At 38.8% G+C, this 24,445-nt stretch overlaps 2 protein-coding genes across 5 annotated transcripts; both read right to left on the bottom strand.

The window, feature by feature from the left end:
• Nucleotides 1-419: 419 nt before the first annotated feature.
• On the bottom strand, nt 420-9,755 carry mindy4 (MINDY lysine 48 deubiquitinase 4). Its single transcript, XM_074668107.1, has 18 exons — nt 9,372-9,755; nt 8,966-9,085; nt 8,679-8,896; nt 8,327-8,600; nt 8,058-8,236; nt 7,893-7,951; nt 7,705-7,814; nt 7,491-7,607; nt 7,314-7,405; nt 7,019-7,120; nt 6,770-6,833; nt 5,402-5,467; nt 5,228-5,295; nt 5,075-5,138; nt 3,663-3,824; nt 1,501-1,681; nt 1,249-1,327; nt 420-1,055 (listed from the first exon to the last, which is right to left on the bottom strand). Exons 1-18 carry the CDS (start codon nt 9,447-9,449, stop codon nt 1,007-1,009), a joined length of 2,082 nt encoding a protein of 693 aa, XP_074524208.1. The 5' UTR covers nt 9,450-9,755; the 3' UTR covers nt 420-1,006.
• Nucleotides 9,756-10,503: 748 nt separating this feature from the next.
• Nucleotides 10,504-22,497, bottom strand: nexn (nexilin (F actin binding protein)). Of its 4 annotated transcripts, XM_074668104.1 has the most exons (15): nt 22,376-22,497; nt 20,245-20,668; nt 19,963-20,160; nt 17,428-17,512; nt 17,172-17,320; nt 15,149-15,349; nt 14,879-15,052; nt 14,422-14,610; nt 13,677-13,868; nt 13,199-13,243; nt 12,633-12,827; nt 12,314-12,535; nt 12,010-12,195; nt 11,527-11,887; nt 10,504-11,383 (listed from the first exon to the last, which is right to left on the bottom strand). In XM_074668104.1, exons 2-15 carry the CDS (start codon nt 20,617-20,619, stop codon nt 11,370-11,372), a joined length of 2,586 nt encoding a protein of 861 aa, XP_074524205.1. In that variant the 5' UTR covers nt 20,620-20,668; nt 22,376-22,497; the 3' UTR covers nt 10,504-11,369. The 4 variants fall into 4 exon arrangements, with proteins under 4 accessions (XP_074524205.1, XP_074524204.1, XP_074524206.1 ...); XM_074668103.1 differs by lacking the exon at nt 10,504-11,383 and having other exon boundaries at nt 11,507-11,887; XM_074668105.1 differs by lacking the exons at nt 10,504-11,383; nt 13,199-13,243 and having other exon boundaries at nt 11,507-11,887.
• Between the last annotated feature and the right edge of the window lie 1,948 nt (nt 22,498-24,445).

The raw sequence follows: 24,445 nt of genomic DNA, 5'->3' as shown, positions 1-24,445 counted from the left end.
TGGAGGTGTTGGCAGAGGTCTCCCTGCCACCCCCTCTGCATGCCCCACACTGTGTGCTCTCTGACGCTGGCATGGCTAATACCAAACACATTGATTAACTGCTTGGCATCTTTGAGCTTGATTGCTTTTTTTATTAACCTGACATGCGACATAGTTACAAGTTAATTTAAAATTAGCTTTGAGTTTGTCTGTCTATTGAAAACAATGAGCTGTTGGATTAATAATGATTTTATGAAAGAAAACTAATAGACTTTCTTAAACAAAAACAGCTTTTTAACTCACACAAGCTGCAACACATCGACCATGCCTCTAGTAATTGGTGGTGTCAGTTTAGAAAGAAAGACTGTTTATTCAAGCTGCATTTGTTTATTTCCATGCTTGGTAACTCATTTGTGGATGTGCTTGTTTTTTTTTTGTTTTGTTTTTTTAATTTTGCAAAGCCTTGGGCAGAAAATACTCTATTACAGCTTGCCGTTTTCATTTTCCATTCCATAAGTGAAGCCAGTCAAAAGTAGAATTTCACCAAAGCAATAATTAACAGTATTCACTCTGTTTGATGCACTCTGCTTTAATTCCATTTTATTTTCATACAGCTCATCATGACTATAACTATGGCCTATAGAGAACAGTTAAACAGAATCTATTGTTATAAGTGTGTACATTTTTCAGTGCTGAAATGCATAGACTGGTTACAACACATTTGTATAAAATCACAATTTAAATAAACATTTTAGGTAAAATATGGATATTGATATTTTATTTCAATATGCACAAGTTCAAGGCCACTGTGGTGTATTTTCTACCTTTCACAAATATAGCATCAGTTTCAGTAATATTAGCCATAAGAAATTACCTATAGATAAAAAAAAGGTATTTTTCTTATAAACATCACTTTATGGACAAAGCACTGATGGTTGACACTTTAATGTTTATAATGGTGCTGTTTGAGTATATACTATCTACTGTCATGATTTAACCATTTAAAACCAATTATCCATGTGAACAATCAAAGAATAGGCTCTGTGTCGTTCCAGTTGACTGATGCATCTTTCCACCTGAAATAAAGCAGCAACAGAAAGTTTAAGTCAGTTTCAGCTGAGCCAGGTACAAACTCCATCATTTTTAACAACTCAAAAGCTGTTGTTGAACACTCCTTGAAAACACATTTTGGTTTGTTATCATCAAGATCTGCATCATTTTAGTGACTTTAGACAAGTGTCTGTGGATTATTGGGCAAAACATCCTTACCTTGTCCGAATACAGAGCTCCAGTGGTGGTATAAGGTCAGTGCCATCATCTTGGCTGCTCTGGATCATTTTATTCATGGCTGAAAAAAAAAAAGATCATTTTCTTTCCCTGGGTCAGGTATATTTGTGAGAGGAAAATCTTTTTTTCTGAGTGGTCTCTGACTTTGATGCAGCAATAATAAGAGCTTTAATAAGAATAACTGAGAAGAAAAGGTGATGAGAACTGAGATGACGGTAAAAAGATGTTACATACACACAGTGAGCCTGATCTCTTCGTCTTGATTGGCCAGGCCATCATAATAGTAGAGGTCAAACTCCAGACCTTGGTCCTGATAGGTCAACAGCTCCCTCTGGAGACCAAACAGCACACTGAAGTGGCTTTCACTGCAAACCACCCAGATGGGGAAATGGGGAGTCTTCATGTTAGCTCCAACCTTAAGTGGAAGAAAGTAAAAATCAGCACAGCCAAGAAGATGAGTTGAAATCCGGACTCTGAAACTAAAAGCAACAGATTAAATTCAACAACCATCATTATTTTGATATATTTTAAAAGATTCTAATATGTATTGAACATTGTCACGTTTTTTGTATTAAGATGTTATTATTTTTGGTCAGATTTGCCATCGATTTGAAAGCTCATACTTTGGGCGGACAGAAAAGATGAAACATATGCATACAAAGGGCCTGAGTCAAACTGCAAAAGGGACTCTGCCTTTTTTTAACGATACACTTGCTTTAGGATAATTTACAGGGAGGACAATTTTGCAATTTCAGGCTCCTGGTACTAAAAACTGGGACTAAAAACAAAACTTGGTTATTGTATTTCTTGACTCTTGCACCTAAGTATACATCAATCAATCATTCATTGCCATTTTTATAGTAAATGTATCAACAAGATTTCATTTGAAGAATTCAGACACTGCATAACAGGAGATGTGATAAAGTTCAAAAAGTGTTTTTTTTTTCAGTTGCTATCTCTATGTTCATTAAACACCCGCAGAATACACAATACCACCTATAAATTGCTAAAACTACACCAGTAGTAAGACTTCAGTGTTGGTGCTTCTGTGCCCACTGCGGCAGAAATATTATAAAAAATATTAACAAAAATAATACGATCTTAGAAAGGCCAGAAAACATGCAGTCAAGTGAACTTCCTGTGGACGTCAGTAAAAGCGACAATGCAACAGGGAAAAAAAACGCTTAATCTGATTTAAACAAAATCTTGTCTGAAACACCACAGGCAAATCTGATACTGAACCAAAAGCTTCGCTCAAATGCAAACACACTGAGAAAAAAAATGTAGACATCTGAAGGACAGCATACAGAGACTGGCCCTGTAGAGGCTGAACATGGGGAGTGATTCACTGAGATCGGAAGGAAATTCTGTGGGTCTATATGAGATAATGAGTTTACAACAGCTACTCTATGACATAAGATGACGTAAAATCTACAATGTTGACTCATTCACACAGATGACATTAGGTTACACTGAGGTAATAATGTATAAATTCAAACTGTTTGACAAAAGAGACCAAAAGCAGGGAAGCATCCAGGAAGTGACAAATTTATAGTGAAAACAACAAAAAGCATTAAGAACAAGAGACCCAGCAGGGCACAGAAATTATGTGCAATCACTCAGTTTTACAGAGGGAAAGACGTCAGGAGTGTTGCTTAAACGAACTCCTGTGGCATCTTAACACAGACATGAAGTAGCATGAGCAGTATAAGCCAAGTGACTAAGATCCTTTATAGCAGATTTACAGTGACTTTTTAACAAGAAGGCATCACAAAGACACCTCTGAGCAAAACAAACAGTACAGTTCACACTTGAAAGCTAAATGAGGAGTCTCTGGTTTCAACATCTGGTACGAGGAACTTTGATTTAGAGTCAATTTAATGTTTGAGATCACTTGAAAGCTAAATGAGGAGTCTTTGGTTTAACATCTGGTAGACAGAACTTTGATTTAGAGTCAATTAAATGTTAGAGATCGCCAGCTAACACAAGAAATGTTTATGGTTACAAGTAGAGTAAAAATCAGGTATGATTTATAGCGTCTACAAGATGAGCGGAGACTGGAGGCACAGTGGCACTCTTTACCCTCTTTATATTTAAGTAGAAACTTAGGCGTTAAAAACTTACTCTCGTCTCTGGCAGCTGTTAAAATTTCTGTTCACCATCCCTCTTTTTCTCTCTCTTTATAGGAAATGGATAAATTATGGTGTTTGCCTTCAAAAACTTGTGATTCCCTGAGGTAAAATTTGGATATACGTATGTAAGAATGAACACAGTAGTTCCCCAAATAGCATTACAAGGGTAACATCTGCCTGTTGATAACAGTACAGATTCTTCGTGAAGTGTTTGGTTTTCACTTGAACCAGAATGATATCTGGTCAGGTAGCCCAGCCACTCACCTTACAGATGTTATAATGTTCAAACAAGGACAGCAGGCCAACATTACAGCGGCCTTTGATCCCTTTGAGTAGAGTTATGTTGCTGTTGCCAGAGTCCAACTCCATGTCGTTGTCAAAGACGTTAGAAACAGCTCTGCCACAGAGCAACAGATTGACCAGCTCCTGATGATCACAATTAAAAAGAAACAGTAATATTAGCAGCCATAATGTTTGAAGAACAATGAGTAAGAAATGTACAGTAATAGAGGAATGACTCATTCATATTGCTCATCTCTCTCCCTCTTTCATGCTTTGGTGATCAGCTGATTGTGAGCATTTAGCCTGTAAGTGCTCATTCAACCAGATTTATGCCTCAATGATTCCTTTTTGACCAATAATGCTGCTGCTTTCAAACTTCAAAGTCTGTTCCCTCTTTCTCTGCTCGAGCAAAGTCCCTCAGTTCATCCTCGTTTTTCCTTAGTTGTCACTACCAGCAGTGAGGGTATGGTTTAGGGGCTAGATTCCATGATAGGATCTATTTTCCAAACAATTGGAAATACTTTATCCCTCTGACCTTGTTAAGGAATAACAAACTATTTTTTTACTCGTATTTTCTACACCTGTTAAAAGAATCATTATTGCACTGTATTTTCTTTACTTGTAGAGTGAGTGTTAATTAATAAAGTTTCTCTGACTTGATCTGACTTGATGTTATTTGCTCGATCACTTTCAGAGCAGACATTGATGTTTAGGGACCTTTTTGATACTGTCTTTACATTAACTGTGAAAGCTTTAAAAAAAAAATTTTTATTATTATTATCATTAACAGGAGGGTACTTCGCACATCTAATTTAGGAGACAGATGCGTCACACATTGACTCCCTGACTAAGATAGTCATCATTATGAAAGTCTAGTTAAAGCCTACAAACAAGGCTAAAAATAGAAACATCAATCACAAAATATGCAGTTTAGGGGACATTAAAGGTCCTTAAGACAAGTAACATGAGAAACATTATATTAAACTTTAAGTTGACACAGTCCATTCATGATGCAGATGTTACGTCATGATGATGATTGGCCACAGGTGGGATCGTCACTTCTAATTGAAGACGTCCTGCCCTTTTGAAAAAACTGTTTGCCTGATGAAGGTCTGACACCAAAACTTTGCAATTAAATGATTTTCTTGCAAGTTAGACAGCCTATCATTGTCATTAAACCGGTGCCATTAAGATCAACACCTAAACCATCTATCCATGATTACGGTTTATCTCATTTAGGGTCACACACAGGGTTATGCACTCTCGGTCACATCCATGATAATGGTGCTAACCATAGCATCATAGTGCTGCCACCATCTTTAACTCTATTGTTTATTGAAAGTTTTCTTCAAATAAATAAATAAATACAGATAATACAGTCAACACAGTTTTACCTGAGTGCAGTAGCCATGGGCTCCAATAAGTGTCGTAGAGGGGACATCCATATCCTCTCTTACTCTAAAGAAAAGCATAGAAAAATACAATAACGGTCATGTTGCACTATTCGGCCAATAGTGAGTTTCAGATCTAATAAAGGGATGACAAACTTGACAATGGATCGTGAAAGGACAGCAGAAATGGTCAGCAGTATGCATCCAGGCTGCCCTGTCTCAAACTGTAGAAAAAAAGAAATATAAAGGTTTAAAGAATTAGAAAATTATAATATTGTACGATTTACAGTCATCATCAAACTAAGGAAGTTACTTTCCTAATGCCCTCACCTGCTCTATATGCTGCTCTAGAAGCAACTGCAGGTCCTTTAAGGTGTCAACAGTGAAGCACGTTATCTAAGAGAAAAGGCGATGGTTAGAAAAAACTCCAACTGTAGCACAAGTCAAAGCTTAAGTAGAGAAAATTTTATTTTGGATATGATAGCAACAACAATGGTACACTTGGTTTGCTGTAAAAACAGCATGGTATCATTTTTTTTAAAAATAATAATAACAAAAATATCTTATGTAATAATATTTAAGAAAAAAAAACACTGAACACAATAAAAGTGTCTCATTAAAATACTAAGGATCTAATACAGGGTATATGCTGAAATCCTGAGGTTAAATTCAACACCTCTTTAAGACTTTTTTAAAAACCTTTCAAAAAGTCTTAAGACCTTACCGCGACTTTAAGCTGCTGTTAGCAACCAATCTTTGATGACTGTAGTTTGCATTTTAACATAAATTAGATAAGCTGAGAAGGAATAAAGCTTGAAAGTATAAATGAAACTAAAGGCAGGTTAACTGACATTCCCATTACCAAAACAAGTAACAGTTATTTAAGACTAACTTGCAGAAAATACATACAGACGGCTACTGAACTACTGTATGAACTGAGTTTGTCACATTAGCCTATGGATATGTTGGGCTGCTAGTGCTACGTTTAGCCCGCGCCTCACAAAATTACAACTTTGCGTGTTGTCAAGTCTCAAACAACAGCGTTACCTAACTGTATTGATAAATACCTCATCTCATCGCGTTGTATCCAGTAAAAAGGTGATTTTAACAAAGAAATTTTTTTTCAAAACAACTGAGATCAGGGGAAGCTTTCTCTAAATCGTAAGAATCCAAGATCCCAGGTCTTCAAAAGTCTGAGAAATTTTCTCAGGAGGCTTGAGAAACTCTAATGATCTAAAGAGAAATATTTTGAGATGCTAAAGCTTTTTCTAGATCCTCACGCTGGTCTGTGATGAGTGTGACGAGCAGAACGATCGTCCAATCACCGGGTGTGATTATTTTTGAAGGTTCAGACCCTGAAAGCATTTTCCAACCAGATGGACTGTTTCTGTGGTGGATATATGGAGCTGTCTGTCTGGCGTGTCAGGTTAGTTTGTAACAGTCGCAAGAAGGAAAATAAATATTCATGGATACGTTTGAAGTCAAAGCTTGAATACCAATCAAATTTAATACCTCATAACATCATGATTAAGACTTTTCAATACTTTTTAAGGGCTTTAATTTTCCCACAAATGATTTATCAACTTTTAATACTTTTTAAGACCTGGCGGACACCCTGTGATATAGCTGAATACGGTAAAGTCAACACGCCTGTAACCACTATAAGTTCCACAGGTGTGCACAGCTAGAACTCCATACCTTTTCTAGGACTCCTTCAGATCTATAGCGTCCCGACGGCGTGAAGTGGTTTCTTCCAGAATTTCTGTTATAACAATAAAAAGTATCAACTGAGTAAAAGAACACATGAACCGTTAAAATCAATACATCACTCAAACCAGCTGGTTTACCAACATGCTGTGGTGTAGATTAGATGACAGCATACACAAACAGCCTTACTCCCAACACCAGACTTTCACATGAATTTCCACTGATAAATGTTTGAATTACATTGCAACTTTTGCTTGTTTTTCCTCACCAGCCCTCCACAGGATTTCAGCCACAGCTGAAACAAGACACTTTCTTCTAGTAGCACTGGAAGGCCTTAACCTCCTGAGAACAAAGTGGGAGCCCAGTGAAAAAGCAAGTCAACTAGGGTAATAATACAGTTAAGTCTACAATGTACAGGGTAAAACCTAAAAGAGGTTACACAGCACACTTTGATGTAAATGACTATAGAACTGTCCAGGTGATTAGAGCAGGGCAACTGAGGTTGATACTACATAGGCCAAAGTTCTCAACTTACTGAAGAGCAGTGTCACTGCTCTCAATGTTTTCAAACAGCAGTTTCTTTAGAACAAAGGCTTGGACCGCTGCCAAAACTCCACATGGGCCTCCCTGAAAAATAAATACCATTAGCAAAATACATCACACAAAAATCTGGTTGACGGCTTTATGGATTTTTGCAGGGTAGTGTATAGACCTTTTTCTGAACAATTCCATATCTCAGGTTGTGTGCTTCTGAGAATGTGAAACTTTGACTCTTCCACTCAACACTGAAACAATTTAGGCTGGAACCAAGAAGAACTGCTTTTAACTCCTGGAGAGAAACAAAAATACAAACAAAGGGAAAATAAAAGGCCAGAGAAAAAATCCTTCCAGCAATTCTTGAGAAACATTTTACATGCACTACAGACCGTTGCAGTGTGCTGGTTCATCGGACAGGCAGCAGAGCTGTGCTCGGTTATGGTTCTCTGGAGTGCCACTCTGGATAGCTCTACCATGTTGTCATCATCATCAATATCATCTGGAATTTTAAGCGCACATTGCCAGCTTTAACACATGTAGACAAACAGTGCAACATGTTTTTATTTCCATCACTTACCTAAAACCATTTCAGACAGGTCCAAATCAGCTACAGTTGTCATGGGCAAAGACCTTGTTCTGAGAAAGAGATGTTAATTAAAGAATCTGTTACGTACAAATCTCACAAAGTAAAGCTGTGGCAATGTCACAGACATATTACTGCTAGCAGCTCGAAACTATTCACTTTTTTGTCTTCAGAATGTCCTGTCCCGGTTTTTCAAAGCCATCTGTGGAGACAGCTCGGCCAATGATAGAAAGGCCAGTCCCTTCAAGTCCAGCCCTAGAATGCCTATTTTCTTCTTCTCTTCTAAGGGCCAGCTGTGACACATCTTGTCTTCGATTCTGCCTTTTTTTGTTTGATTCCTGACAAGGAAAACTTTGTTTTTCATACAGAGTATGACAATAAGTAACATGGGTCAAAAATATTTAAGATGTGCAAGAGAAGTTTGATACCTGAGGTGTGCTAGCTACTGGACCAGCCATCATACCGCGTCTAATTCGGTTATTTCTGCTCCTCTGGGTGCTCTCAGCAGCAGAAGTCTTTTTTTCCAGGTCTTTCCTACAGATGCCTTCGTTCTCTGGGAGGGTAGAAAAAAGTGGTTGGGTTTCTCTGTCTTCTGATTCATAAGCTTGGGAACCTGTTGAAGTGTGGCTTGCTAGTGCGTCTGTCTCAGGAAATGAGGATGCATTCATGGACTCAGACAGAAAAGTGTTTTCTGTATCAGACCTATGAGATAGTAAAGCCATACATTAGTTACACAAAACAACACAACACAAAGCATCAAACGTTTAAAATGAAAGGTACCTTGATTTTAATTGTTGGCCTCTAGTAAAATCTGTTGCAACCTCCTCTGGTTTTGTGCCATTCATCTCTGCTGGTGTTGCTGCAGGGGGATCAGCAACTAGGGGGACAGCCTGGGAAGGCTGTGTGTGGTCATTGCTTCTTACCATGTCATCATTAAGGCTTCTGATGTGATACTTTACAATTATTTCCAATAAAGTCTTCAGGGGGGAATTCTGAAGCTGCAATGAGAGAGAAATCACATTTCTAGCTTTTCAGCACCCACCTCTGATGCGCATTTACCAGTTTACCTTGTTCTTCTTATAGAGGCCCTCCATGTTGAGAATCTCCCTTAAGAGGGACCTGTTGTTGATGCTGGCTTCTGTGCGTGGATGCTCCTCATCCATACAGGCAATAGTCCTCCTTAGTCCCTACACGGAGTGAAGTTGTGCACCGTTATCTCTGATGTAAGTCTTGTTTGCCTAAACTGCAAAATCTCTTTGAAGTGTCGTTCTAGTTGTTTTGTTTCCAAAGAATGTGGTTCAGAGCTGAGTCGCCGATTTTAGCGACACGAATACATTTAAGCAGACTTCAACGTCTCAGGAAGTCACAACATGTGTTTCTGTACCAGCTAATGCTAACTAGCTCTAATGTGGACTTCACACACATCGGGCCAAGTTAGAGCCCATTTCTCCACGGCAGTTCAACTTAACTCACCTTTCGACTCAGATATTCCCTTACAAGCGATGAAGACACCTCCTCAACAGAAACTGCCATGGTGGCGGGTGCGTCCATGGCCTTTTTCTGCACCAAGAAGTAGCTCCTTTGGTGTTCTTTTGCGTTAGCTTGCGGCTAACAGTTTAGCAAGCCATGATAAGGTTGGATGGTGTGCTTTGTCTCAATGAACAGCCGTACTGAGGTTAAAATGACTGATTACTGTTTAGCTAACGTCCGTAAATGCTGCTAACATTTAGTGTAACTGTGTGTCTTGTACTAGGGGACGTTGTTCCGCTCGGTGCGTTTCCATGGTGATGGTTGTTCGCCTCTTGCTCGTATATATAGCACGTGGATAAGCCAAACAAATATGGCAGCCTATGATTTTAAACGGAAGCCCTTACTTTCCGCAAGTTCACAATACTGTGGTTCGCTCTGCGCATGCGTTACACGTTATCCTATCTTTCTAAATTTTATAACTTTGTTACGAATTCATCATCTAGTAAGTCTCTAGACTGCATTACATAGTATATGATAGAAATATAAGCCAAGTTATACATCAACAGTCGCACAGTAAGCAACTATCTAATTTCTCTCTGTACTTTTGACTGGACTTCAACTTCTTTTTTTATTTCGAAGCATGTTTTAACCTTTAGTTATACTAGTTACTTTTAACACAAATAAAGCCCTTTGGCCCCCTTCACCTTCACCCAGTTATCCATGCACACAACAAGTAGTTTACTCTGACACCTCCCTATTCTGATACATTTCATAATATTCATGACTAAGACTTCTGTCAATAATTTCTCTGTATTTAAAACGTATTACAAGGAAATTGAAGAATTTGGACACAGTGTAGGTTAAAGTTTTAAAACAAAGGTCCTCTACCTTTTAAAATAAGGCAAGCAAAAGGCAAAAATGACATTTAAAATTTGTTAGTTCTACTTTTCTAGTCGGGATATTTCATCCATAAGTTAATTTCACTTCAAATTCAAAGAAGCAGACACCCAAATGAAAAGGAACGGTTTGACTGATCAAACTATAGGACAGCTATGCATGTTTCCAACTAATAAAAGACACCAACTTACTTTATGACTTTTTATTAAAACATGGTCATTTATAATGTATGACAAATATCCAAGCTAGTCTATAAATCGTTATCAAAGCATGAAACAGGGATCTACTGTCCATCACAACTGTAACATGAGAATTGGATTGAGCTCAATAAAGAAAAATAGGGGCTGAAGAAGAAAAACTTACTCTTTATATGCTGCAGAATTAAAAAAAAAATGGGGACAGACCAAATTAAGTAATCACTGAAATTATTTCATTTTTATCATTAATAGTTTTCTATGCTGTTGTCACAATTTCTTATTTTCTGTGTATTTTGGGTGAAGCAATTACTACTACGTTAACCTCTGACATAATTTTGATCAAGTATTGCATCACAACTAGGTAATAAAGCAAGGGGCATACTAAACTATAATGTCATTCACACTCAGGTTGTTTCAGATGCCTGAGTTGGGATTTTAAATATCAGATTCATTTTGATAATTTTTCCATACCATGTTATCCATCCCTTGTCATCAGTACACACATACTTCTTACTTACTTCATTTAAAGCCTCAAGCTAAGTGTTTCCATGTATGGACCTTTAAGTTTGATATTTACAACACAGTACTATAATACTTAGAAACTGCTGGTATCTTAAATATTTCAAGGGCATCACAGCAAATATATTTTAAACAAGAACAAACAAGAATTGTGTCTAGTTTTGGCACAGGTATCATCCTACTCTAACTGGGAGTGCAGCTTTACATTTAAACAATACGTAAACAACATCTTTTTAACATTTTTTGTTTGTGTGTTGTGTAACTCTCCCTTAGGAATGCCAGGCATACTGCTATTTCTTCCCTCTGCTGTTTGACCATACCATGAGGGGCAACATTTTAGAAAAGGAGTGAGAGACAACAGGGAAAGTTTCCAGGGGATGGAAGGGCATCAGTAGTCATACGCTGCAAAAGAGAGACATAACAAGAGTTACCCACAGCGGCATCTTCACCAGGAAGAGGAGCATGCGATCCACTTCAAAGAGAGAGAGGTTGAAATCCATTTGGAGGTTTCATGCAGACATGCAATCACACCAGGGTGGTCTTACTTTCTATTGTGAGGATACAGGTACTTGCTGCTGTGCCTCTGCTATTTACAGCCTTGCACATATACTCCCCCTCATCCTCTGGGAAGGTCTCTGGCAGGTAGAGGCAGTATGTCTCTCCTCTCTCTATGTACTGATAGTCCTCACAGTCCTGGAGCATCTCTCCTTCAAACCACCAGGTCACCTCAGGTTTCGGCTCTCCGGTGATCTTAACAGTGAAGCGCACAGGCTCCGAGTCCACCACTGACTGGTTTTTGAGGGGCTTTTTGAACCACGGTGCACCTGATCTGGCATGATCCTCCTCATCTTCATATGCTGCAGAGCCATTGATGATGCTACCCTCTTCATCCACGTCATCCTCCTTCTGCAAACAGAGGACATAAATTCAGCAAAACTATTGCAAATGGTCAAAGCAACATAAACCCGTTGTGCTGTCACACAAAAATAATGAACAGGCTTATTCAGTCATAAACACAGAAAATGTACTTTTTGAAGGGCAGCATCGATCTCTTGCTGCTCAAACTGCATCCTCTGCAGCTTCTGCTCCTCTATTCTCCTCCGCTCCTCCTCCTCTCTGGCTTTAGCCATCTGTTCAAATCGGGCTTTCATATCCACCTTCTGTTTGAAGGGGGTCTCCTCGGCCTTTGCTTGTGTCGTTTCTGTTTCATCCTCCTGAAACACAAATTGACATTTAAACAATCTTGTATGTAATTAAAGGATAACTTGCTATTAAAAAACAACCCTGTAAGTTTGGTCAGTGTTATCTTGAACTTTTGGGGTCTTGTCTCACCTCTTGGAACCTCTCAGCTTCTCTTTCCTTAATTTCATCATCAATGGCCTTTCGCCGCGCTCTCTCCATCTCAATCTTCTTCTGGATTTCCTCTTCCGTAAGCTGCTTGATCTTCTCAAACTTGGACTTGAGGTTCTTGGCCTGGATGGAGCCAGTCCTCTTTAGCTTTGTCAGTTCTTCATACTCCTTGTTTACAACATCTGAGCTTTCATTCACTACATCCTGTAAGACAGGAGCCCAGTCATTATCATTAATGCAATAAAATCATGTAATTGACGATAAAATTTTAGAAATTCTCTGATCTCTCTTTCACACTCACCTCCCCCATCTCTTGCCTGAGTTGTTCAAATTCCTGTTTTTCCTGCTCCATCTTCTTTTTACGTTCCTCTGCTTTGCGCCTCCTCTCAGCTTCCTCCTTCTCTTTCAGTAACTCTTCAAAGTTGATCTCCAGTTTTCTGGGGTGCAGTGCTTCTTGAGACGCACTCTTCACCATCCCTACATCCTCATCGTCTACCTATGTACATAAGTGAACACAAAGGTAGAAAGCTTTGTATGGTTTCCACGCTGTACTGTAAATTAAGAGAATATTGGCTTCATTTTATAATGCTCGTTATAGCATATCAGCAAAACAGCACAAGCCATTCTACTTACCCGACATTAAATAATGTGCAACCAGCAAAGACTAAACAAGAGCCGTGTCTGTTCTTGTTTTATTGTTTATAACAACAGCACTCAAAGGAAAAAAAACTACATACATCACTCGCATCATCTGTGGAATTTTTGTCCATGTACATAAATGGAGTGTATTTTTACTATGAGACAGAACATAGAATGCTTCCTGTTATTTTTCTGTAACGGATATACTTTTGAAGTAAAATTTCTTACTGTTTCATCTCCATATGTAGACTTTTCCTGATCCAGGCCAGGGCACTTGAAGAAATAATTTGGACAAGGAAACAGCAATGCATGTGTACTGATAGAGCCAATCAGAATTACAGAGTAAACATGCACATCATGTTTCTCTTCCCATTAGTGATGGAAATGGTAAGACAAAGTGAGTGCCTGAAGTCTATACTGTATAGGTGTTAGTCAAGTTTAATTGATGTACATTGACATGCATTCATGAACTTTTTCATTTATGCAGCTGGAAACGCTTTATAATAATGGAGACTTGTATAGACTGCATGCAGCACTGACATTTGGTCACATGCAGGTTTCTCTGTTCTTTTGAAAGCACATTGAGCAGCTGAGCAGCAGAAAAGTAAGGTAAAGTCTTAAGCAATAGGAATAGGCGTCTGCTTACAAAGCAATGGGATAAAAAAAAACACATGCAGAGTATAACTTTGTGAACTGTGCAACTTACCATGTTCTTGCGGGCCTCAGCAAAGAGCCTCTTCTCCTCTTCCAGTCTCCTCTTGGCCTCTTCCTCAGCCTTCTTCTGCTCCTCTTCTCTTCTCTGGCGTTCCAGATCTTCAAAGCTGGCACATATCTTCCCAGGTTTACTGCCCTCCAGGTTGAGTAAGGCCAACAGTACCTCATCATCCTCATCTACAAGCTGGGAAGTATCATGGCAGGATAAGTCAGAATGTCAAAATGAGGCTCTTCTTGGCTTGACTCAGAGAAGTAAAACTGAAGAGACAACAGTTAAGATCCATTCATATTCAAAGCTCACAAAAGCTAACACCATGTAATGTTAAAAAATAGCATCTTGATGCTATGGGAATTACACTTGTTCAACTCTGAGTAGTGGAAAATACTGAAACACAGCTTACAAAATTGTTAGGTGTCACTTCTACACACATTTTTTTTGGTTTAGATGATTGAAAATGGATTTAAATCATAATTCTGAGGTTAAGAGGATCTGGCTCAAAGATTTTGCTGCATTCAGACAGAGCCAGACAACCAGTTTTCTGTTGTTTCCAGTTTTGATTAAGCTAAGTTAAGCAAAGCTACTCTGAACTAACCAACAAGCTAGCTTTCACCTTTTTTAAATTGAAAAAAAATATTTGTTAGTTTTCTTTTCAAAAGCTTTTAAGATCACTCTGTATTAGATTTCCATTGTCTTGGGTGTTTGTATTAAACTAATGATTTGTAGGAAAAATACTGACCATACTCTTCCTGGCTTCAGCAAAAGCTCTTCTCTCCTCCTCCATCCGCCTCTTGGCCTCCTCCTCCGCCTTCTTGCGTACTTCTTCAACCCTTTGCCTTTCTAGCTCTTCAAAGCTCAGCCTCAGTCTTCCAGGTCGGACCTCCTCCTTGTCTTCTTGAGGTGCCTTTGAGTCCTCCTCATCTTCTCCCTGAGACCACAAAAAACATTCCCAGTGATGATGGACAAATACATATGCAGGATTTCAAATTCCAAAACTTTACCATTAAAACACAGTACTTTATTGAAATAATCAATCTTATCAAAAAAAAAAAAAAAAAAAAAAAAACATCAATCATATTTTACTGATATTGCTACTTGTTTGTCTCAAGATACAAGGGAACATGGTGTGTGCAAATGCTAAGGTCCTTTTAAGTAGTGTAAGCTTTTTCTGTTGGACTCAGGTTGGGCTGAAGTACCATTTCCAGCCTGGCCTCCTCAAAAGCTTTCTTCTCATCCAGTAGACGGCGTTTAGCTTCTTCTTCAGCTTTCTTCCTTCTCAGATCTTGCCTTTCCTTTTCCATCTCCTCAAATGTCATCTTTAGCTTCCCAGGAGTCACCTGCATCTTTTCTGTTGGCTTCTCTTCTTCATCCTAAACACAGAGTACAGAATAATGTAATTATTGCAAGACCTAAAAGGAGTTAGTATATTTAATTTGAATGTTAACAGAACTGTTTTCTCTTCCCACCTGTTCGATTACCGAGCGTCTCTTGGCCTCCCTGAAGGAGCGTCTGTTTTCATCATAACGTCTCTTCTTCTCCTCCTCTGCCTTCTTCTTCTCTTCCTCCTCTCTGTTCTTCTCCATGTCTTCAAAGTTCATCTTGATCCTGCCTGGAGGCCGTGAGGACTTTGCTGGAACCACTCGTACAAGGATGGTGTCATCTCCTTCCTAAAAAAATCAAAAAACATTTCATATTGATGTAAGACTCTTGGGTAGTACTATGGCTTAGAGAACTGGACACACGTTATTGAGTGTATCAAGAAAAAAAAACTTAAGTCTTTACAAATATCTGCAATTTGTACTCCTCACATTTACAACAGGCTAATTACTTTTCTCTAATGCATTTGCAGAGATGTTTTGAGTTTTTTTACTATACTGCACACAACCAGTTTTAGACAGGGTACAGAGAAAAACTCAATCCTTGGAATATCTGTTAGTGCATAACACATATGACAGATGTGACAACAATGACATAATAAAAGACATGTTAAGTTGTATAATAGAAAAACAGATAAGAGAATAAAACTTTACCGAGTGAAGTGGTGAGATTTTTTTTTGTGCATCCCAAAAACAGTACTTTTTCATTTTTATTTCATTTTTACAGTCCTTTTGTAATAACTAGTCGCTTTACTTCTACTCAAAAACAAGTGGAGCCAAAATTAACTTAAAAATATCTGATTTACCAACCAAACTGTCTGTTGAAACCTTTTTTCACACTGCAGCTGTTCTGTGCGTTATAATATTCCCCAGTAGGTTTAACAGTTGGCCATTCAGTGACTTTTTACTACAGAAGTGAATGAACTAAGAGCATGTGTAAGTGTAGCAGGTGACTCTATTGGCCTAATATCACCATTTGCAGTAGGTCAGAGTATGGGTGTCAGACTGAGATAGCAGAGTCTTATTTGGTCTCTGTAAGGAGGTCTGGAGCTAATTTGGTCTCTGTGAGGTGTGGGAAACAGTTGCCAGTCATATGCTGTCTACACCTGGCAGAGTTGGACGTGTGCTGTTCCAGTTGTTTCTAGAACAAGAGCAGAAGCACTGCAGACATTAGACAGTTCTCCAACTGAACTCAAAATCTGAGTGACTTACTTAGTGACCTTCTACATGTAACAGTTTTATAATCGATGAAAATCATAAAACTGCTGTAATTTAAGGAGTTTGGCATCAGGGAGTTTTAATGATCCCCTGAAAAACCCGTTTTCTTTTCTTTATTCTGTCAACAGTATGACTTTAGTTGACTTTTTAGAAGGGCTGAGTTCAAGGAGTAAAGGCCCAATAATACTAAAAAAAATGTATGATCTTCTATAATTTTGTTTAAAAAATACAATTTTTCTTACATTAATTCCCTGAAAATGCAGAACACCTTGTATAGAATAAGAGCTCCTGCAGAGAACTGACTGGTACAAAAACTGTCTAAAAATGAAAAAGATTAAATTAAAAAGACATATTCAAATACCATGAGTGCTGTAAGTAAACTTGTTATGAATTTCCTGCTGCCAGTTTAACTTAAACAGCATGTCATGAGTCTAACTCTTTGACAGCAGGATTAGAACACAAAGTAGAAGGCAATTGCCAGTAACTTCTCTCTTACTGCACTTTCAGACTACATTAAAAGTCACACATGATTTTCTTTTACTATACTGTGCTCTTATTTTAGAAATTTCCAGCAAATTACTTTTACTAGCTTTTTATTGACATCCAGGAATCCTAGAAGTTTAGATAAAATATATAGTATGTGACCCATTTACCATAAGTTTCCACTCTTGTCATGTAAACAATGCTCTCGAATGCTTGAGACCGGCCTCTGCCAACTGCTTCGAACTCAAATGCCACTTAAAATAACTTGCCCGAGTGGCAGCTGAGGATTACCTGAATCATTACAGACACCAGTGAGCCACTCTTATCAGGAAGGCAGTACTGAAGCATCTAGACAAGCTGTCCCACTTTCTGGTGAGACATTGTAAAAGGAGTTCAGAAAAGGTTTACTTACCTCAGCTGCTTTCTGAGCCAACTCCTTCTTTATTTTAGCTTTTTCCAAGTGGTCCTGGGCTTCCCTCTTCTTCCTCTCCCCTTCCATCCTTTTTCTCTCTTCTTCTTGTCTTTGTTTCTCCATTTCTGCAAACTTCCCCTTCACACTACCTGAGGATTTGACGGTATCAAAACGAGAGCCTTCAGTCTCTGCTACCTCACAGACCTCTTATCAAACATGCTTTTGTTTCCCCTTTGCATCTCTTTGCGTGTCTCACCTGTGATTTTGGGGACGTAGGATTTTTCCACCTTTGCTGGCTTCACCTCTTCCTCCTCATCGCTGGAAGCAAGCAGTTCTTTTATCTGTGTCAGATCAAATGGAGAGCCGTGGTGAGGTTACGGTTTAGCTGGGATCATCTCTTTTGCCACTCAGGCACCATGCTGGTCCCAGCGAGAACATGGGCCTAATCCCTGCTAATAGCCAGGTCATGTGGTCTACAGGCTGGACTCTGATTGGGTCAGGGTATTGTTGCACAGCAAGAAGATGAGTGCAGGTGTCCAAGCCTGGCCAGCTATGGCACGACTATACACAGGAAGGTTGTTCTGTCTGAGTATCAATGATAATCCACTCACAAAACACCGTATCAACTCTGTTTATTTCACCACAGTCAGTCTTCAACACAAACTGACTTAATCTCTCGCTCTCACCTTTATTTCCTCAAAGAACAAAATACTTATACCAGTATCCATTACATGTGTTCTTTTTTTAGCTTTTTCTCCTGATCAACAGTGAAAATTAATTCATCCTTTCTTCATGGCTTGCCATATATCAAAAAATCCAATTATCTTACATTGTATTTCATATTAGAGCTTCAACTAATTGTCATTTTACTTTTATAAATCTAAAGAAAAGAAGAAATTAAAATATTTCTTCCATAAAATGCTGGATTACTGAAGTAATAAGTTCCGATTCATGTTGTTAACTTGAAATGTACTACACTGTTGCCATGTGGTGCCTATATTAGACATAATACGTCTCACCCATGGTGTTACATGCTGCATTCATGTGCTCCTCAGACGGCCCTAGTCTAAACCAAGGGTCTGCAACCTGCGGCTCTGGAGCCTCATGGGGCTCTTTGACTCCTTTGCAGTGGCTCCTTGTAGCTTTAAAAAAATATTATTATAATTGAGAATTTTGTTTTTCTTACAGATGGTATTTTTGAAACTTTTTTTTGATAGTTTTTTTTTTGTAGGAAAAAAAACCATCAAAAATGTTTTGTACATGAGGCAAATTGGCTCTTATGAAAAGTAAAGGTTGCAGACCCCTGGTCTAAACTGAGGAGTCATTCTTCTGACTTTGTTGCACTCACTTGTTTTCGGTTTGGAAAGTTAGGTTCAGTGTTATAAGACCATTTAATTGATTCTGATAACTACACATATGTCGCCTCAGCTAACCAACTGACTTGTTATTGGCGGTTAATACTTATGTTCATAGAGAACTTTTCTAATGAGTCTGGGTCACTAGGACATCACATATTGGTTACACGATATAACGAACGATAGAAACTCAAGCAACAGATTCATTGCTTCAGATGTTTTCCAACTTTAACAGGCATCACATAACTCGTGCATTTTTAAACTTAGAAATTCAGGGTTTTTTTTGTTTTGTTTTTTATGTGTCTGACACCTAATGAATGCAGAAGAAGTCTTTTTTTTCTTCCATATATTCACTCATGTCTCCAAAATCTGTACCAAGTCTTAAATATTTTGATTGGCATGTTACTTTGTGTAAACTGACCATTTAATGTAACTGACTTAATTGTTTAGAGTCTGTTTACCAAAAAATTGTCAGCCTATTTTTTCTGCAAATTTCATTAAGAATATAAATAAACAGAGCGGGTTGAACAATGCTTGGTAACACATCATGCATTAAGATTTTTTGACGAGCTAATAGTAGGTCTCAGTCCTTAACTGTTCTGTGCACACATTAGTTTTGTTAAAGTGGCTGTGAGGACTATGTAGAAAAGCTTTGTTTTTTAACCTGATAAAGAGTCTGTTTTCCATGAACACTTGCACTCGCTGCTGTGAGGATGTGACTCTCACCAAGGTCTGCGTTTGTTTTGAAGCAAATGAATGAAGAGCAGATCTTCATTTTAACACTATTTTTCTTTGTTGATTTGTACCACAGACAGCATGTTCAGTGCTACTGAAAGACTCTAAATTTTGAACTGACCACTATAGTATAGCTGCTGCTTGTGGGTTAGAGTGAAGATCATCACAAACAGCTAAGCCTGTGTTTTAGCCTTTAGCTCGTGCTCTATCACTACCCTGTTCAGCGTTCGTCTGCTCTTCTGTCTTTTTTCCTTATGATAGTCCAGCTCCAGTGTCCTCAATCACAACAAAATGAATCAGAGAATTCATTTTCAGCAGAGAAAAACACAGATCTCTCTTCTCTCTGCTAAACTGTGTCAGCTGGAGTGGTGTTGTCATACAGACTTTGACATGCTGTAAATCAATCCTGTCCAACCCAACAGGGCAGCTAGGAAATAGGAATTCAAAATAACGTGTTTTGGGGCTGATAATCTCATATATCTAGAAGTGTGACTTTCTCCTCACAGCACCTTTAAAAATGCAATCTTTTTGTTTTTTTTAAGAAAGGGAAACAAATTCAGTATCATTCATTCAATGGTTAATTTCACAACATCCTGTGTGGTGTATAAAGGACTAAATTCTCAGTCAAACCTTGTCACTGGTCATGCGTCACCATGCCATGCAGGTCACAGTCGGGGTTAGTGTTGCTAACAGTCTTTGACCTGCTGCTTCCTGCGGTTCCACTCTCTCTCCTTGATAAACTGTTCCTTCCTCTTCTGCTGCTCATCCTTGTTCCTCTGCCTGCTGCGCTCCTCCCTGGCCTTCTGCATGGCCTCAAACTTTCCTGTCACATCTCCCTTCTCTTTGCCCTCTTTGGGCACGTAGCTTCTGGCCACCGGCTTGCGGGACCGCAGGAGTTTCTGTGGTAGAAAGGTGATTACATAAATTAGAACTTTCTTCCAGTGAAGAGTAAAGGCCATATTGGCAAGAATCACATCACTTACCTCTTTTTTGAGCACTAAATCAGAAATATTCTGATCTTCATTTGTGTCTAGTTGTGCGTCCAACTTCTCTGTATCCTGCGCTACACCATTAACACTTGATCTTTCATTTTCTTTGTTGTTTTCTTTGAGCTCCACCCCATTCATCTGTGTCTTGTTGGTCTCCTCACTGGCTTTATCCTTTGTTTGGCAAGGCTTTTTCTCTTCCACCTGTGACATCTTCACACTTTCCTCCTCTGCTACATCATCTTCACAAACTTCATTATCCTCGTCATGAGCTGTATCATCCTCCCTGTTTTCTGTGTCACTCATATCATGTTCATTTTCATTCGTAGCATCATCGAAGTCTACAGTTGCAACCTGCGCCACATCAGTCATGTTTACTCCACAATGACAAGTTGACAAACAGGCTTTGTTAAAATGTTACCTGCAAAGCAAAGGAAAACGGTTATTGGACTTTTCTTTAATTACAAGTTGATAACACGATCGTGGAAACAGAATCGGTACCTCTTTCAAGATATTGCCAAGATTATTAAAACATTTTAAAGTTACATGCATTTAAATAAAAAGGACTGATGAATTCAATTATGTGGACGTGTTTAAAATCATTCAATGGCATGTACCTGAAATTAGTTGTGGTTTAAATTTTAATCCTTTAAATGATATCAACCTAAATTTTAATTTTCTTTTTTTATTAAACTTTCTGAAAGTCTTTCAGTGATCCACATTTTTATTTTGGGGCAAATCTCTATGTCTATATTAGTTTCTAGTATATTTTCCCATTTCAACAACTGAATATCCAGCACCAACACCATTTATAATGTTCATTCCTTTTCTTTAACTTGATGTCTCTAAAGCACTGCTCTTTTCCTAGTCTAGTGCTTAGTTTTACAAGTTTCAAAGGCGCTGCTCAGTGTAAAGTTGGGGGTAAAGAAATCTGCTCCAGTATGTTGGGAAAGAGGGCCATGGATTGCTGACCTCTATATATAGCCCACCCTGTGGGTCTGGGACATGTGATCATGGCTATTTCTGACCAGTGATAGGCAGTTGGACAGAGCTCAGGTTGGCACCCACATGTCGCCCTACAGACCCTTGACAAAATGGAGAGACTAAGAGCTAGACAACTGGATGAGAGAGAGAGCTGCTTGGACTGTTAGTCATCAAACACTGAAACTGTTGCTATTTATCAGTCTCCTTAATTACCTCTATACTCAGGTATGAAGACCACAGAGAGATGTGATAATGCTTTTAAGGAGCGTGAGCAAATCACAGACACAGTGTGTCTTTGTGTCTTTGGCAAAAATCAAATACAGTGACTCCTCAACCTGTACTCACTCTGCACTTATCCATGCTTGGGTTTGAATTCATCCCTGTTTGAGGATATGTATTGTCATGTTTCACACACACCAACAAATAAGGAAGTCTGTTTTTGTCCAGTAGAGTATGCTATGGTGTAAATGCCCCTGTAAATCAGAACCTGTAATCCATTTGGAGAACATATTCTTCATTGTCTTAAATATCTCTATTAAAGGCTGCTCATCCAGAATTCCCTCATCTCAGTTCTGAAACAAGGAAAAGGCATGTCAGGAGGTTCACAAGCCAAACTGACACCTGTTTCAGATGCCTGGCTGCCATTTCCACATATTAAAATGGAGCATGTGTAATTCTTCTCAAATATTTCATATTCCATTCATATTTAAACAGGCAAAGTTCCCCCGATTAAATCACGTCAGATTTATCGACCCTTGATACAGACAATTAGGATAAGCTACTAATAGTTTGAGTGTGGAATGTAAAAAAGTATCAAGACAGTTTGAATAACAAAGAGTTTGTCGAATGTTTTGTGTGTAAACGGATCAAATCTGCAGCTATGGTCCATCAGCATGAAAGTAGTCTGAGCTTGTAATAACCTATTACCTTATTGTGGTAATAAACTACCTAAAACTGAAAATTTCACTTTTGGGCTAACTAATAAGCTCGCCAATTTCTGCCAGAAGAAGAAAAAAAGGTGTTATCTAAACTGCAGGCAGCTTTAAACTCATGTAGCTTAGTCCTTGGTACACGATAATAGAGGGACTGCTTGATGATTTTTCAAAACCCCTTTCCCCATAGAACAATTAAAAAGGAATTTTACCTCTTCGGCACACTGTCGTCCTCTTCTATTTAATTCTCGAATCCTTCAAGTTGATGTGTTTTAAGAAGCAAAGGGAAGGATTGTCCGAGATGCGACCACAGGGTGAACAAACTCGACTGTCTGATGGTAGCCGTTTCCATAAAAGTACCGTTACTTTCTACCGGATACTGCATTCCGCACGCGCCTGCCGCAGGTTCAGCTGTTGCCTTGAGTGCGCGCGCATACACACTGTGTCACCCTGGTCATCTGCAGCCACAGCTGCACAAATACATAGGAAACTGCTAATAACTGCCTCTAAAAGACGTTTTTATCGATTCAAACAGGCATGGCTGTTGGTGTTCCCATCCTGGCTTGTTGTTTATTGGAAAACGAGGTATCAACGTTGTTTTAACAACTTGAATCAACTTTAACATCCCTCCATCTTGACACAATTTGCACAGCTTTGTTGTGTCTATGCAGTTTTTAAGCTATTATTGAAGATAATTGCTGTTGCCTTCCGTTATTTTCATAAAACTTTTGTCTTGTAGTTTTTTTAAGAGCAAATCTATTATATTTTCAAGAGGAAAAAAAAAAAAGATTGGCCAACCATACAAACGCCTCCTAATCCATTACCCACAATGCCATTTGCCACAGTTCCAGTCCAGTAGGCCTAATTAAATGGCAACTAAATTACACTAGTACTAACAATTTCCCTATCATTATGGGGGCCAAGAACTACCAGTCATTCTGAAAAATGTGTTGAACAAGAGATACTCGTCTCAGGATTGTTTAGGAGGTCTAAATGCAGACAGACTGCCTGTTGTCCTGTTAGAGCCAAAATTCCTGACTTATCAGTTAAGAGCAACGTTAGAAGCAATATCAGCTGGTCTCTTGTTATTCCCGCCTAACCTAAATGTCGCAGTCACCTTGCTATGACATGTCAGTTGGAACACATTCAAAGAGCTGTGCATAACTTTGATCACTTTTCAAAAAACACTCTTTCAGGGGTCTTTTTTGGGAATATAGAGTACACTCTAGAGTCAGAAGAACAACTGTATGGGTTAGTGTTACTTTAATGTAAAATTATAGAGTGTTTCACTCACTTTAGTCAAATAGAAACACTGCAACGGACATTTTTTGTCTACCATAAAAGCTCCAAGCACAGCTGCTGACCCACAGCCACACACAGGCCCTGGTCTGAAAACTTTGTCAGCAAAGTCCTCATTCAGCTATTAAAAAAAAAAAAATTAAGATATTTGGGAGGTGGAAACAATCCTTCGTTGCTGACTTATGAAATTATGTATATGTTCATTTCTGATGAACAGCAAATTTTACATAACTGCAACACACACTGTGTCGAGTTGGAGTTGTGGCAGGTTTGGGATTTCCCCATCAAGAAGGCCAAAGCTCAGGCTAATACTGTACTGAGAACTGAAACCTGAGTGCAAGGACGTTATTAGAAGAGCAGGGATGGAAACTGTTCAGGATCCTCTCGATGAAACATCATAGAGGTAAAAGACAATCTGAACAAAATCCACATCGTTCAACCCTTTGATGGAAACTCAAATAGGAATCATTTTAGATTGACATAATGTGAAAATATAAATCATGCTCCTCTAGTCATAGAATGCTGTTCCACCTACAGGAAGGTGATTTTCACCCCTGTGGTTTATTCTCCTCCTGCCAAGATTCAAGCATTTGTTAAGAGGGGTTCTGCTTTGTGAACTCTAAGGGTAAAGGGGCTCCATCCGCCTGTGTTCTGAGTCCTGCAGGGCATTAGAGACAACAAGGGGCCTGCTTAAAATAGCCCCACAGTTGTGGCAACTTGTCAACACTGTAAGGACAGCTAACCTGAGTCAGACTGGGCCTTATAGCTGCAGCTGCTGCCGCTCAGCCCTGCCACCCCTATGAATGTCTCTGTGGTGGTACAACCCTTGCCCCCTGCTGAAACTGCAGTAGACTGGCTCAGCAGGTCAAAACTATAGGATGTGTTGGTGGATGGGCATATGTTTACATTGATACACTAATGACTCTGCAACACTGCATGAACTCTCTGATTTTCAAAAATGATGCAAAATCTTAATTTTTCAG

This window comes from Halichoeres trimaculatus, unplaced genomic scaffold, assembly GCF_033239565.1.
Source record: "Halichoeres trimaculatus isolate MK-OKI-2021-1 unplaced genomic scaffold, fHalTri1.1 fHalTri1_scaffold_4, whole genome shotgun sequence".
Taxonomy (NCBI): Eukaryota; Metazoa; Chordata; class Actinopteri; order Labriformes; family Labridae; genus Halichoeres; species Halichoeres trimaculatus.
This window is presented reverse-complemented; position numbering and strand designations above follow the sequence as displayed.